At 41.5% G+C, this 14,060-nt stretch overlaps 1 protein-coding gene across 7 annotated transcripts in view; it reads left to right on the forward strand.

Moving 5' to 3' along the window:
- The window catches only part of ZDHHC13 (zDHHC palmitoyltransferase 13), a 51,706-nt gene extending 41,102 nt beyond the window's left edge, over positions 1-10,604 (forward strand). For 3 of the 7 annotated variants that reach the window (XM_082477388.1, XM_082477386.1, XM_082477391.1), the window contains 4 exons: positions 1,275-1,358; positions 5,134-5,291; positions 7,574-7,671; positions 9,989-10,604. In XM_082477388.1, coding sequence (XP_082333514.1) covers positions 1,275-1,358; positions 5,134-5,291; positions 7,574-7,671; positions 9,989-10,127 — 479 coding nt within the window. In that variant the 3' untranslated portion in view covers positions 10,128-10,604. Of the gene's footprint in view, positions 1-1,274; positions 1,359-5,133; positions 5,292-7,573; positions 7,672-9,988 lie in introns of those variants that run through there. The other 4 variants (XM_082477387.1, XM_082477389.1, XR_014268085.1 and 1 more) reach the window with 3 other exon arrangements.
- The last annotated feature ends 3,456 nt before the right edge of the window (positions 10,605-14,060 follow it).

Raw genomic sequence — 14,060 nt, forward strand, 5'->3', positions numbered from 1 at the left:
ACCATATTTTGTGTCTTGTCCCTTTTATTCACCTTCTCTACTTGCCTCTAAGGCTCAGGTAGGTGCTAGAACCAGAGACGGCAGGGGTCTGGGGATTGCCTTCCACCCAGGGAGCGTTCTGATCTGAAGCCCTGGGTTTCCTCCGAGCCGTCACAGTAAAACCCAGGGCTTTATTATGAGGAACTGCAGAGGAACTGTGGTCATGGGTCTTCAGGGGAGACTATGCATGTATAATCTTGATGAACAAAAGGCTGCCTCAGCTCAGGCAGCTTTCCTCGGTGCATTTTGATGTTCTCCACTATTCCTACAGAACAGGTGAAGAGAGAATTCCTGGGCTTCCAGGCTTCGTGTACCCTATCCCACCATAGAGATGAGATGATTGGCATTATAACAGGCAACTTTTAATGGCAGTGGGAAAACAATCGTATGAGCCCACATATTTTTATCACACTGCGTTTACGTAGTGTTTTCATGTATATCATCCTGTTTGGTTGCCACAGGCCTGTGAAGTAGACAGAAGAGATATTTTCCCCATATTAAAAGTAAGAACACTGAATCAGAGAAGTTAAATGATGGACCTATAGTCACACAGCTTGTCATTCGTAAATCTGGGTCTCCTGATTCCAGTGGGTGTTGCTCCTTCTGCTGGGCTTTGCTACCTCAGGAGGAGGTGGGAATGTGAGGGTGGCTAAGGAGTTTTTGTGTCATTAGCATCAAAATGCTGCCATCTCCAGCATCAAGGGGGCGGCACATGCAACAGTGGGGCTTGGTTGCCTGGCCCCCTCACCCCTTCTTTGCTTCTGTAGGCCTTTCTTAGGCCACAGGTTGCCCCTCTTTTGCTTTGTCAGTCTCCTGCAATATATCTATTGCCCCTCAGATTTGTTTTCTCTGTTCCCCTGATTAAGTCAGTACTTGATGTCCAGAAGTTGTACTTATATAAACTTATTACACGGAAGGAAGGAAGAGACAGGGTATGACTTGCCCCAAATCCTGCCTCCTCCCCTCCCTCCAATGCTGTATAGGCCATCCTAGAGCTGTATTTGTTCTATCCAAAAAAGAAGTGTAATGAATAAATATTAGTTTAGTTAACATGGACAATTGAATGTGACATATCAGAGCTGTTTGGTTTGGGTTTAATGGTATTTAAAAGCAAAACAATAGCTTATTTCTCTTTTTCTTTGGTGAAGGCTTTTGACAGGGAAGTGGTTTAATAAGGTCTTGATCTGGAAAATCATTGGAAGAAAGTATTAAACATGTTTTTCTTTTTGATGTAGGTTTTGGCAACCATCATTATTACATATTCTTCTTATTTTTCCTTTCCATTGTGTGTGACTGGATTATATATGAATCTTTCATCTGTAAGTATACATTTTTCTTACAGCAAACTTATGCACCTGCACTCACATATACTTTTTCTTGTAAACTCTTGTATCTCACATTCCGGCTGGATGACTATAAACCACACCCTAATACAAATGAAACAAAGTCTCTAAGACTCTCTCAGCATCGGGAAGCTGCAAGAGTGCTAGAAGAGGTTAGTTGTCAGTAGTTTGGAAGAGATTCTACTCTAAAGTGACCTTGATAAATTTGAGAAGTGGTCAGAAATAGAGATTCATTTAAGGTAAGTGCAGATTTATCCTCCAGTGAAATGAGTAAAAATCAGGTGTTCAAGTACAAAGCAAGGGAAGTGATAAGTCAATAAACTAGGAAAAAAAAAAAGATTGGTGCTAGAGAGGTTGTGGGAGGGAGGTGGAGGTGGTCACAGTAATTAAGGCACAAAACTCTGAAAGCTCATGCCATTTGACAGATGTCAAGTCACAACTTAGAACTGATGGGAAAACAGTAACAATGATCGAAAGGTCGGAAATAATAACCTGGAAGAAAACATTAGCTCACTTATTCTGCATCCCTGAGAAAGGCAAATAACTTTTCAACAGCAGTGCAGAAGGACGTTGAGGGGGTCTCATGGAGGGAGTGACGTTGAGCTGTTCCAAGGTGAGCGACTAAGAACAGGGTTTAAATTGAAGCAGGGAGGATTTTGGTTAGCTCTTAAGAATTGCATGACTGTGCTTTTCAGACCTTGGAATAGGTTACCTAACCGGAAACACTTACTGTGCTTGTAGTTTATTTTGACTTTATTTGTTTAACTGTTTATTATTCATTTATTCTGAAGGTTTTAGGAGAATTTGGATCTAGAGGCAGAGGCTTCGCTACTGATCTGTTTCCATCCACCCTCCTGTTATATTCATGCTTAAGTCTTAGATTTTGCTGGTAGAATACTAGTTTGTTGCTTGAGCTAAAATCTGAAATGATGCAGGAGGACGTGGAAAGTTTTCTCCTACGTTTTTTCTTTTCCCCTTAGCATCCCAAGTCCCACCGCACCTTACACTCCCCACCCCGCTCACCCACTGGCTTTCTCTAGTTTAAATTTTGTTTAGTTGTTGAAAGACAGTTCCTCCTGTGCTGTCCCCAGCCTTCCAGATCTCTTCTCCAGAAACATCCAGTATTACAAGTTTTGTTTTGTTTAAGGTTTCATTTTTAGAGATTGTTAATTAAAATCTACGAAATGATCTATTTTTAGCCCTGCCGTAGGCATGGAGGGGGCCTCAGTTACCTTGTCAGCCCCTCTCCCTACCAGACACCGTCGGTGTCTCTGATCACTAGGGAATGCTTTTGTAGCTCAGTGTAACTACCACCATCTCAAATGGACCTAGGTCAGAAGGTTGTGATCCCTGATCTCAGTTCTTGTCAAAGGCCATCAGAAATCCTAAGCATTGAAATTTTAAAACCTCTTAGATTATGTCCTGTGGTGTAAGAAATAAAAGATTTTGTTGACAGTGCTGCTTTCTGTCGAAAGAGCTGCCTTTTTAAGGCCTGACAGTAAAGCATGTTCCTGGAAGACCTTTTTAAGCTGGCCGATGGACCAACTTGTCCCTTGGACTTGATCCTCGTGGAGAGGAGCCAGATTTTACACCGCTCTTGTCTCTCCCCATTCTCTCTCTTCACTAAAAATAGTCATCTTTGTGTGGTGGCTATGTCCAGCATACGACTGTATTGATAAGGACAGAAGTAATTTTCCATCACATTCATTCTTTCCAAGTTGCTTCCTTATTACATGCGTTTGGTTCTTCCCTCCTCTTTGTCTTTATTCTCTGGCTCTGAACCAATTTGTGTATCACGTTTTTTGTTTCTTAGGAACAGTCCCACCTTACATTTACTAACAGCTGTATAGACTAGCTGAACGTGTTTTGTTACTTTTATCCCATTTATATTCTGACAGTATTTCTTTACACCGAATGCACGCATCCTGTCATTTATCGTTATTTCACAGACAGCAAAAACGAACTTTTGCTCCATTTTTCTAATGAGGCCTCATTGTCATCCCACCTTCTTTGTTTATCGTTAACGCTCCTGGTGCCAGAACGCTGCTGTGCACCCTCATCCTCCTCGTGGGATCCGGTTCCAGCTACTCTGGCTCTGTGCAGCCTCCATGCATTTACCCTTCTGTGAGGTCTGTTTTCAGGGTGGACAGTAAGTCACTCAAAGTGTCAGCATACCGCAAGTTACAGGGAGAAAGATTTTAGATCATTGTTAGAAAGAACATTGTAACTGTCAGAGTTGTTTGAAAATGATTGACCTGGAGCAATACGCATTCCCTATCATTAGCCAGTGACCACCTGATAAGAATGTATTATTAGTACATATTAAAGTGTTATATTGCATAACATAATGTATGTGGCCATTTGCAGCCATATCTTTGATAAATCTGAAATCAGTCCTATGAAAATTTCCGTTCAAAGTCATGCTGTGTTATCAAAAAAATTCCCAGAAGGGAGCAGTAGAAATCCAGAAGCTGAAAGAAAATAGATACTCTTTCCCACTCAGCAGCTGTTTCCTCTGCCTGCTGTTGGAAATTATATTCTTTTTTTTGTTATATCAGGTACATGGAATGCATCTTTCTTTGCAGCCCTAATGAGAAGCTCTAAAGAAAGTGTAATTTACCTTAAGTTTTTTACATTGATTGTTACTCAATGATGATTGCCCTTAGAATTCTTCTGGCATATATTCATGAAGGATGGTTGGAAATCAAATGAGACTCAAAAAGAAAAAATGGACAGACAGTTGATAGTTAAGTCATGGACTCATTTTCTTCCTGTCCCAGGAGCTCTTAAGTGCTGCTTTGGGAAAATGTCTGAAACTACTTTTCAAATTGTCAGAGGCATTTATGAAACCTCAAGTTGCAAATCTACACAATTCTTATTTCCTTGTCCTTTATGAATGCTCATGATGCCTGTTTAAAGTCATTGGTTTTACATAACCTTGAAGATCTGTTCCCTTGTTTCTGCTGTGTTCTCCTTACTGCTGCTGTTGGCTGTGTGGGTTAGGGGGTCAGTATCATGAAGACCACAGTGAAGGCCTCACTTTTGATCGGCATGTAAATAGATGTTTCTGGGGAAAAACTGAACTGCGACCATATGAATCTTGTTCTCTGTTCTTTTCCTAGGGGTGTCTGACTCATGAGTTCTCTCACCTGGCTTTTCTCCCCCTGCAGGATTAATTATGGTCCCAGTGCAGAAGTACACCCAGTAACTGCATGCTGTAGGCTGTGGTCCAGTGGTATCTAGATGCTTATAGGATTTCTTGTGCCCACAGGAATGGCCTGTTGATCTGAACCCTTAATAAGAGTTTATATTCTGTTCTGTAATAGACCCTTATCTTGCTGTAACATGGATAAGATAGAGAATTTTCTAGGAGAAATATTTATTAAATATATAATCATTCTCAGTTATCAAGTCCTTGAACAATTAACTTCTGGCCAGTGTTTTTTATGCTGAATATGCTAATTTTAGTGATGATTTTATAGACATTTTTGCTTTTATTCCCTCACTGCCAACTACCAATGCAGTATTATCATAGCCTTAACAGTGAGGTATCTTTTTTTTTTTTTTTTAATCTTTGTTGAGCTGGCATTTATTTGGAAGATAAAATCTTAAAGTTGAGTTCTGATCTGTGCCATCATGTCTTACTTTCTCTTCTCCCTAAACAGAACTGCAGTGATTTTTATCTTCTTGAGGAATGATCACTAGTTTGTTGCCTTTTTAAATAATGGGTTCCTTTTTTGTGAATTCACAGATTGGTCACATCATTGTGTCACAACATTCAAAGAAGATGGACTGTGGACCTACCTCAATCAGATTGTGGCCTGTTCCCCTTGGGTCGTATATATCTTCATGTTAACAAGTTTCCATTTCTCATGGTCAACATTTTTATTACTAAATCAGCTCTTTCAGGTATTTATCTTCTAATAATGCCTTTGAGTAAAATTTCCAGTACCCCATAGTGAGATAGAAAGACTTGAATTTCAAATCAGAACACTTAGATTTGAGTTCCACTTCTGTCACTTACTCTGTGGGTCTGGGCATGTGATTTGACTCCTGAATTTCAGTTTCCTTGTCTGTAAAATGGGGATAATAATGCCTGTCTACTCTCGCAGGATAGTTTAAAGGTTAGAGTCATAAGGTGTTAGTGTAGCCCTAGGAGTTATCTAATCTGACCTCTTTTACAGATAGAGGTTACAGAGAGGTGAATTGAATTGCTCAGGGTCACCCAGTGAGTGGCAAAAATCAGAACTGGAAACTTAGGTCTTCTGACAGTTCGTTTCAAGGGGTTTTTCCATCATATAATTAAATTATATGGCATATGAAAGCATTGTATAAACTGTAAAGCATTGTGCAAATGTGAGATGATTATGTTCCCTCACTTTTCCCAGCCCTGTTTGTTATCCTTATTATTATGCAGTGCTTAAGTGGATGGAAGTGGGGAAGAAATGAAAGCTGCATCACTAACCAACAGACATGGTAATTACACTTGCGGAGTAGGTCACGACCATTAGAAAGCTCATGCTCCAGGGCAGTAGCCACCGCCTTCAGCTTTCTGTGAAGCTTCTGTCCCCTCCCTGCTGCCTGCCTTCCTTTATGAGCGTAACCTAATTCTCATTGTTACTATGGCCTGCCCCCGTGGAAGGACAGCCGTGATCAGCCTGAGCCAGTTATTGCCGGACCTCAGACAATTAGAGCGTTACTCAACAAAAGCAAGATGTTTTCCATTTTTATGGGGGAATAACCAATTCTGCAATAATAATAAAAAATAAAGTAAGAAAAAAGGGGGGAAAATGCTAAGGAAAGGAATTAAGCTAATAATACTGACTGAACTGAGGTTTCTGAATACTCTTCCTAATCTCCCATCTGACATCTACAGACTCAGGCGGTAAGAAGGGATATTAGCATCAATGATTATTAATATTATAATCATTTATAATACCTCATATTTATATATGTTTTACGTATTCCAAAGCACTTTCCCGTCAATGGCCTCAGACATTTGAGTTGGAGTCTGTGTCAAAGTCGTGTTTCCATTTTATGGATGAGAAAACTAAGCCCAAGAGATGTTGAGCGGCTTGCTTACGGCCATAGGGCTCAGTCAGAGGTGGAGTTAGAAGCAGAACCTAAGATTTGGGACATCAGTTCTAATTCTCTTTCTTCTTTCCTGGACTCTTAGAATAAGTACATTTGAGGCTGTAATATCTTTACTTTTTAAAAGAAAGTTTGTTTATGCTCTCTAAGGCAGGAAAGTGGAGTCAAAGTTTTGGTTAGTTTTCAAAAACAGGAATTCAGAGTAAAGGTGTTTTCTTAATAAACAAAACAGTCCAGTTATTTAAAGCCCTTCGTTTCCGGAGTGGTCAGGTGAGTCATGGTTTTGACTGTAGGGAGTCAAACTGAGCATAGAGAGGGCTGGCAAGGACCATGGGCTTTATTCTCACACTGACTGAGGTGTCCGCCCCAGTTCTGCCACTTTCTAAGCTGTGTGGCCTTGGACCAGTTACTTCATCTCTATCAGCCTCTGCACTGGATCATTTTAGATATCTTATCGCAGATCCTTAGAGAATCCGATGAGGATGCTGTGATAATCTCTGTCTTACAGATAAGGAACTTGATGTTTGAATTATTTTGAGGATTAGGTGAGATATCTCAGTGAATAATATTGGTTTTAATGATTTGAGAGTTTTTAAAGTTACCTTAATTCTTACCCTTCCCCAAATTTATGGATTTAAATGTTCTTCACTTCAGATTAACTTTTTTATTTGGCCCTTTCCAAAGAGATACTAAGAAGCGTATAGAGGTTGAGATAATTGCATTAATACTGACCTTATGTTGTTTGATTCACCTGGAAGTTGAATGCTGAATGTGTTGAGAATCTAAACGTGGCCGTAAGCCACAGCTTGAATTACTAAAGCAATCATTTCACGACTCTGAGTCAATGCACTCTGCTTTCTTAAAGGTTAATAAAAGTCAGACAATCAAAAAAAAAAAAATGCCTAGCTACTAGATTTACATAGGAGTCTTGTTTCGAGCTGCTCTGTCCTTCCCCTCAGTGTGATCCTTGGTTAGCAGTCCAGGTGATGTTGTCTCTGGGGGAGAACTGAATGTTTGCCAGTGTCCTGTGATGCGTTGCTAAGAGTGACGAGCCTCGATGTGGTGGTGTTTTTCATGTACCTTCCCACCTTTATTTTCAGATTGCTTTTCTGGGCCTGACCTCTCATGAGAGAACCAGCCTGCTGAAGCAGAGCAGGCACATGAAACAGACGTTGTCCCTCAGGAGGACCCCATACAAGTAAGTGAGACCTATTCTGCCCACTGAGCCGGTGGAAGGTGCTGGCCTCGCCATTGGTTTCCCGACCTAGTGTCACCACCCACAGCCCTGCTGCCATCCTCTAACTGGCTGACGGAGTTGAACCTCTTCTTTCTTGGAAGCCTCAGTGACAGGAGATGAGTGGTAAGGTCACAAGCCCCAAGGTGGTTAAGATTTAGTCTACTGGACTCAGCACAAACAGTAAGTGACTTTGAAGTTTTGCCAAGATGGGAGATCTCTTCAGTCAAGCCACATGGTCACAAGGTTGCATATTGCTGGCATGAAGTCAGCGTGAGATAACTAAGCACGTGGCTGAGAAAGCCAGCCACAAGACTCTCTGTAGAAAGCGTTAGATTGTGAGCTTTGCCAGGATTTTCAACCTGGCTTTCTATCATCAGTAATTCTTTTAGCCCAATGTTTAAAGTGCCCACCTGTGTTAGGGAAAAGTTACTTTTTCAGGTTTGGGATATGTTTTCCCCAGAGCACTGGTTGTGTAAAACCTGTCCTCAGCTGAAAATGAGAGTGTTTGTAGGATGGCTGTCATCTTATGAGATGAGAGATCAGGGTTTGAAGCTTATCTTCCTGTCAGATATATCGGGATCTTGGAGGCTGGGAGTGCTGCAGAGGTGACCCAGGGCCCTCTAGGGATTTGACCGCTCACTGCATATCTCATGAGCAGTCTATTTTAAAGCACACTCGTGGTACAAGATGAAACTGTTAGGCTGTTAGGCAAGGAAATCAGAGCTTGGGATATGATTATGATGTGTGTTTAGAGGAGAGAAATTGACTTAATTGGGAAGAGACGGCCAAAGTGATGGAGTGTAGAGAGTCGTGTTAAGCTTGTGATGATTATTTCAGACTGGCAGTGATAGTAAAATCCCTTTCTCAGTGACTTAACCAGAGGAATAAATATTTACTACACCGAAGCACGGACCTCTTTGTGATAGAGGTGGAATTTTAAGCTGAGCCTTGAAAGCTGTGGGGTGGGGAGAAGGAAGGAAGGGCATCCCGAGCCCTGGAGAAGTGTCTGAATAAAGGGCCAGAGGTGAGAGAGTTGGGGCATTTTGGGGAATTGCTAAGACATGGCAGCATTACTGGAGGAACTAAAGGTAAAACCTTGGAGCCACTTTGAATCTAGCTTCAAACCAAAGATTTGTCTTATTGTCTTCCCCTAAGTTACTTTTACTCACTAGCCAGCTCTTGAACTGGGCCCTGTCAGTCCCCAGCATGCCTCCCTGCTTCCACCCCATCAGTTCCGTGTGGGCAGCCCCCTGCCTGGGAAGCTGCCTTCTTAGCAGCCTTGGGAATTTCTTGACCACTCTCACTAACCTGCAGCAGTGGCACACGCATCCTCACACACAGACGTGTTCCGACGTGTTTAAGACGTTGGGTTAGGCCCTTGAAAGATGGGGCGTATGCCTAAAAATGAATATTCATGATAACCGAACAGACAGTAGCATTCAGGAATTTAATGGAGGAAAAAATGATGCTGAAGATATGTAGTCAGGAAGGCTCCAAAGGGGAAGTGGGCCTTGACCTAGGCCTTGAGAACTGGTAGGGCTTAAAAGGATAAGGGTGTTACCTGATGGAAGAGTAAGGGAGTGTGGTGGGTTCCAGGGTAGAAGAATGGCCCATGCAGTTGTGATCACGGGAAAAATAAAGCCAGAGTAGCTATAACAAAAGATGAGTTTGGAGCATCAATACCCGAAGAGTCCTGGGCTTTATTATATAGGGCTGTGAGTACAAAGGTGAGGGATTTGTCTTTGAGCCTCTGGGCAGAGGAATGTTGTTAAAGGGTTTTGACTGGGAGGTTAGGGGCCATGAATATATCAGGTGTTTGGAGGACCAGTCTCCAGTATGTAGGATGAATTAGAAGGAATTGAGACAGAGACACCATTTAGAGTTTCTTAGAATTCGAAGAATCCCATCTTGTTGATAATAGTTTTTCTGGCCTGTCTGGCCCTTGAGATAGTCCAAGTCTGAATTAGAGCAGTGGGAATGGAAAGAAAGAAACTTAATGGTGGCAGTGACTGTTCTAGTGAGTGGGGACCCAAAATGAACTTGAGTTGCTGGGCACAAGCCAGGGAATCTCAAAATAGGGATTCAGGTCCAGAAATGGAACTGGGCTTCAGTTTTAAGGGCCATAAATTCAAGAACTGTCTGATTCACCTCTGGATTCCTGCAGGATCTTGGAAGGATGTATACTGTAAATTCTCAGTGAATGTTTATGGTTTGAATGAATGTTTGTCAAATGCTAACAGGAAATGTAGTAAGACGTGTTCTCTTTCTTTCTTGGCAGCCTTGGGTTCACACAGAACCTCGCAGATTTCTTTCAGTGTGGCTGCTTTGGCTTGGTCAAGCCCTGTGCAGTAGACTGGACGTCACAGTACACCATGGTCTTTCACCCAGCTAAGGAGAAAGTTCTTCGCTCAGTGTGAAGAAAAGCAACCCACAACTCTCACTCTGATTTGTTTGTATTTATGTTGATGCCCTGTGGTCTGCAAGTGAAGTGAAGATTTAGAGTTCACCTAAGCCCAAAGGAAAACACAGGTGGTTTTTAAAGCATTTGGTAAAAACAGAAGTTCTCGAGAAAGGCTTACACTTTTTCAGACTTAGTAAGATGGACTGTTTCTGAACAATCTTGGCAGACATCTAAAAAAAAAAACTTTTATATTTTTCACAAGAAAACGCAAGTTTCTTTTTCTTTTTTTTTTTTTTGGAGATAATATTCACCAATTATGGAGAAAATGTGGTATTTTCAGATACTTTTATTGGCTGTTTCAAAATAGTATTATTCTTTAAACTTGTAATTTTTGATAAATTATTTGTCTTTGTTTTATCTATAAATATGTAAAAATATATTTAAATAGATGTACCTGTTTTGCTTTCACACGTAATAAAAATTTTTTTTTGTAGTTGAGACTTCGTTTCTGACACTTGACACTTCTTGAATCTTAAATTGAGAAAAGGTATATATAGGATGTGAAGAAAAATTCCCAAATTCCAGGAATGAGTTGAGATCACTGTTAATAGCAATAGCAAGATTTAATCTTGTTTTACGTTTTGCTTAGAAAGTTGAACGGGAAATCTTAAAGATTAATTACAATTTTTACTTAGTACCCTTAAAATATTAGACTGGTGTGATTGTAATTGCTCATTTTCTTTGTTCTGGAAGAAATGCTAATTCAACTTGAACTCGTGGTATTGTGTGTGTGTGTGTGTGTGTGTGTGTGTGTGTGTGTGTGTGTGTGTGTGTATATATGAATATGCCCCTGGACATGGCAACTTCCCGCTAAAATCCCTTCCTTAGGTTCCCATTGCTCTTGGGGTAAAAGCTAAAATTCTTATCATGTCCAACTGACCCTGAATGATAGAGCCTTATTTTGTTTACCATCTTGCTTTGGACCACAGTTTGTACTCTAATGGCATAGACCTTTCAGTTCCTCAAAGACCTGTTCTCCTTTTTTCTACAGAGGCTTTGAGATAAGGAAACTAAAGCCTAAAGAAGTTTGTATTTTCTTCAAGGTCAAATGGATACCAAGTGGGCTACCCACTCTGAGGTCCCAGCCTCCTAGAATACCACCTGACACGTATGTGTTCAATAAATATTTGAATGAATTTGTTGAATGAATGAAGGGTTTTAAAGCAGGACATGATGTGATCAGAATTGTGGCTTGAAGACTGATTCTCATTTAAGGGACAGAAGGACTTTTTCTCTCTCCCTGCCTTTCCCACCAACACCCGCCAAGTAAATATTCTCAAATTGTGGTCCATAGACCAGTTAGATCAGAATCACAGGGACAGGGCAGGGGCCTGGGGCTCACTTGTTTAAAATTCAAATTCCCAGAGCCACTGTATTCCAGCACACCTCATTGATATGTAACATGGAAAGCACATTTCATTCATTTTTAAATTATTCCACAAATATTTGTGGAGCATCATGCTAGGTGTTGGAGGCCATAAAACATTTAATTGGGCATACTAATCATGGCATTTACAGTCTAGAGGGGAAGCTAAGATACATGAAACTATAGTATAGTGTAGAAAATACTAAAAGCTATAAGAGGGGTGCAAATTAAATATGGTTAGAGTTTAGAGGTTGGGGAGAGCCTCAGTGGGTGTAATCAAGGAAGTGTTTATGGATGATAGGGCATTAGAAAGGGTTTTCAGTGATACTGAGTTTGGAAATAGGGAGTTGGAAGTGAAAGGCATTCAGATGGAGAGAACTCTATGAGTAAAGACAACGGGAAAGTCTAAAGTATAGTCAGAACAATGACAGCCTGGGTGTATAGGATGTTGGAAGTGGGGAGCTTGGTTAATAAGTTGGAAAGGTGGACGGGGGCTAGATCACCAGGGGCACTGAACGTTAAGCTAAGGAGCTGTAAGATTAAAGTGAGCAATAAGGAACTATTTCTTTACTCTTGTAAGTAAAAGTTCTTGAAAACCTTGTCAATATCTCCAAGTCCTCTCTCCCATCCTCCTTCTAACCCGTCTGCAGTCAGGCTTTTACCTTCAGCACCTCATGGAAACTGCTCTTGTCAAGCACACCGCCGTCCTCCGTGTTGCTGAATTGCGTGTCAGCTCCAAGTCCATGGTACAGAACCTACCAGCAGCATCTGACAGGTGGTCACTCCTGCTTCCTTAATACACTTTCCTCACCGGGCCTCCAGGAGAACACCCCTGAGTTTCTTCCTCCTCCTGCTGGTTGCTCTTGAGAGCCCAACATCCTTTGCTGTTTTTCCGCCCCTACCATTTAATGTTGGAATGTCCCAGAGGCGACTCCTTGATCTTCTTGCTCTTTATCTAAACTCACTTCCTCTTCCTGACGTATACCATCTATGTGCCCAACCGCCCCAGGTTGTTAACTCCAGTTCAGACTTCCTTCTCAAACTCCAGACTGTGTACTTGACATATCCACTTCCACATCTATAGACATATTAAATTTAACTTGTCCAAATTGAAACTGAACTTCTGATTTCTACCCTAGCCCCATGTGCACAAATAAAACTTGGATTTTAAAAATCGATAAAAAATAAAACAATACGTTTTAAAGTAAATGAATAAAAAGTAAACAACCCTGTTCCCTACCCTCAGTGTTCCCCCTATCAGTTGATCAGAAACTCCATCCTTTGCATTACTCAGGCCAAAACCTTAGAATCTTTTCTTGATAACTCACTTTTTCTAATCATACCACAGATTCATTTCTTTGAGAAATCCTACTGGCTCTATCTTCAAAATACATCCAGAATTGAATCCTTTTGGCCACCATTGCTGCTGTAGTCCTGAGTTACCATCACTTCTTGCCTGGATTACTACAGCCCTCTTATTTGGTCTCCTTGCTTCCACCCTCACCCTGTTACAAGCAGCGGGGTGATCCTCGTACAAAGCAGATTGAATCACGTCACTCCTGGGCTCAGGAACCCTCCAGTGGCTCTTCATTTCACCAGAGGAAGAGCCAAAGCCCTGACAGTAGCCTGCAGGACCCTATAGGATCTGACCGCTTCTCCTGCTTTTCGCCTTGCTGATCCCACATACCTCCCAGGCACGCTTCTGCCTCAGACCTTTCCCTGCCTGTTCTCTCTGCTTAGACCGCTGTAACCCCAGAAATCCATAGTGCCTTTCCTCACAGCTTTCTTTGAAATGTCGGCTTCTCAATGAGGCCTACCCTCATCCACATTTTGAAAGTTGTAACATCCTTTTCTTGCCGCTTTCCTCCTCTTTACCCTACGCTACCTTTTCCCCCATAGCACTTACCACCTTCTAACATACTGTGTGATTTATTTATTGTGTCTACTGCATACTGTCTCCCTTTCCACCCCGTCAGATTATAAGGTCCATGAAGGATCTTTGTTCTGTTCACTGATGTATCCCAAGCACCTAAAATACTGTCTAGCACGTAGTATGTGTTCAACAAATATTTGCATGAATCTGCTGAATAAGTCTGTTGAGTGGAATTGAGGGATTTTAAGCAGAACATGATGTGATCAGAGTTGTGTTGAAGGCTGATCCTCAATCTGGGGGCAAGTGGACTTTTTCAAGTTATATCCTCTCTTATTTTCTCACCAACCCCTGCCAAGTTAGTGTTCTCAAATGGTGGTCCACAGACCATTCACATCAGAATCAGGGGCTGGGGGGTGGGCGCGGAGGGTGGTGTCCAGGGATAACGTGTTTGAAATTCAAATTTCTCATCTCAGACCTTTTAAATCAGTCTCTGAGAAGAGAGTCCTGGAGTCTGAATTTTTGTCAGGTTCCCCAGATGGCTCTTACATGTACATGCTACAATTTGAGAATCATTTACTTTGGGAATTGCACTTCCATTATTCTATTTTGGCTTTTCCCTCAGGTATATGTAGGTGTGAAAGTTCCAAGAA

Source organism: Balaenoptera physalus (assembly GCF_965194825.1).
Source record: "Balaenoptera physalus genome assembly, chromosome: 10".
Taxonomy (NCBI): domain Eukaryota; kingdom Metazoa; phylum Chordata; class Mammalia; order Artiodactyla; family Balaenopteridae; genus Balaenoptera; species Balaenoptera physalus.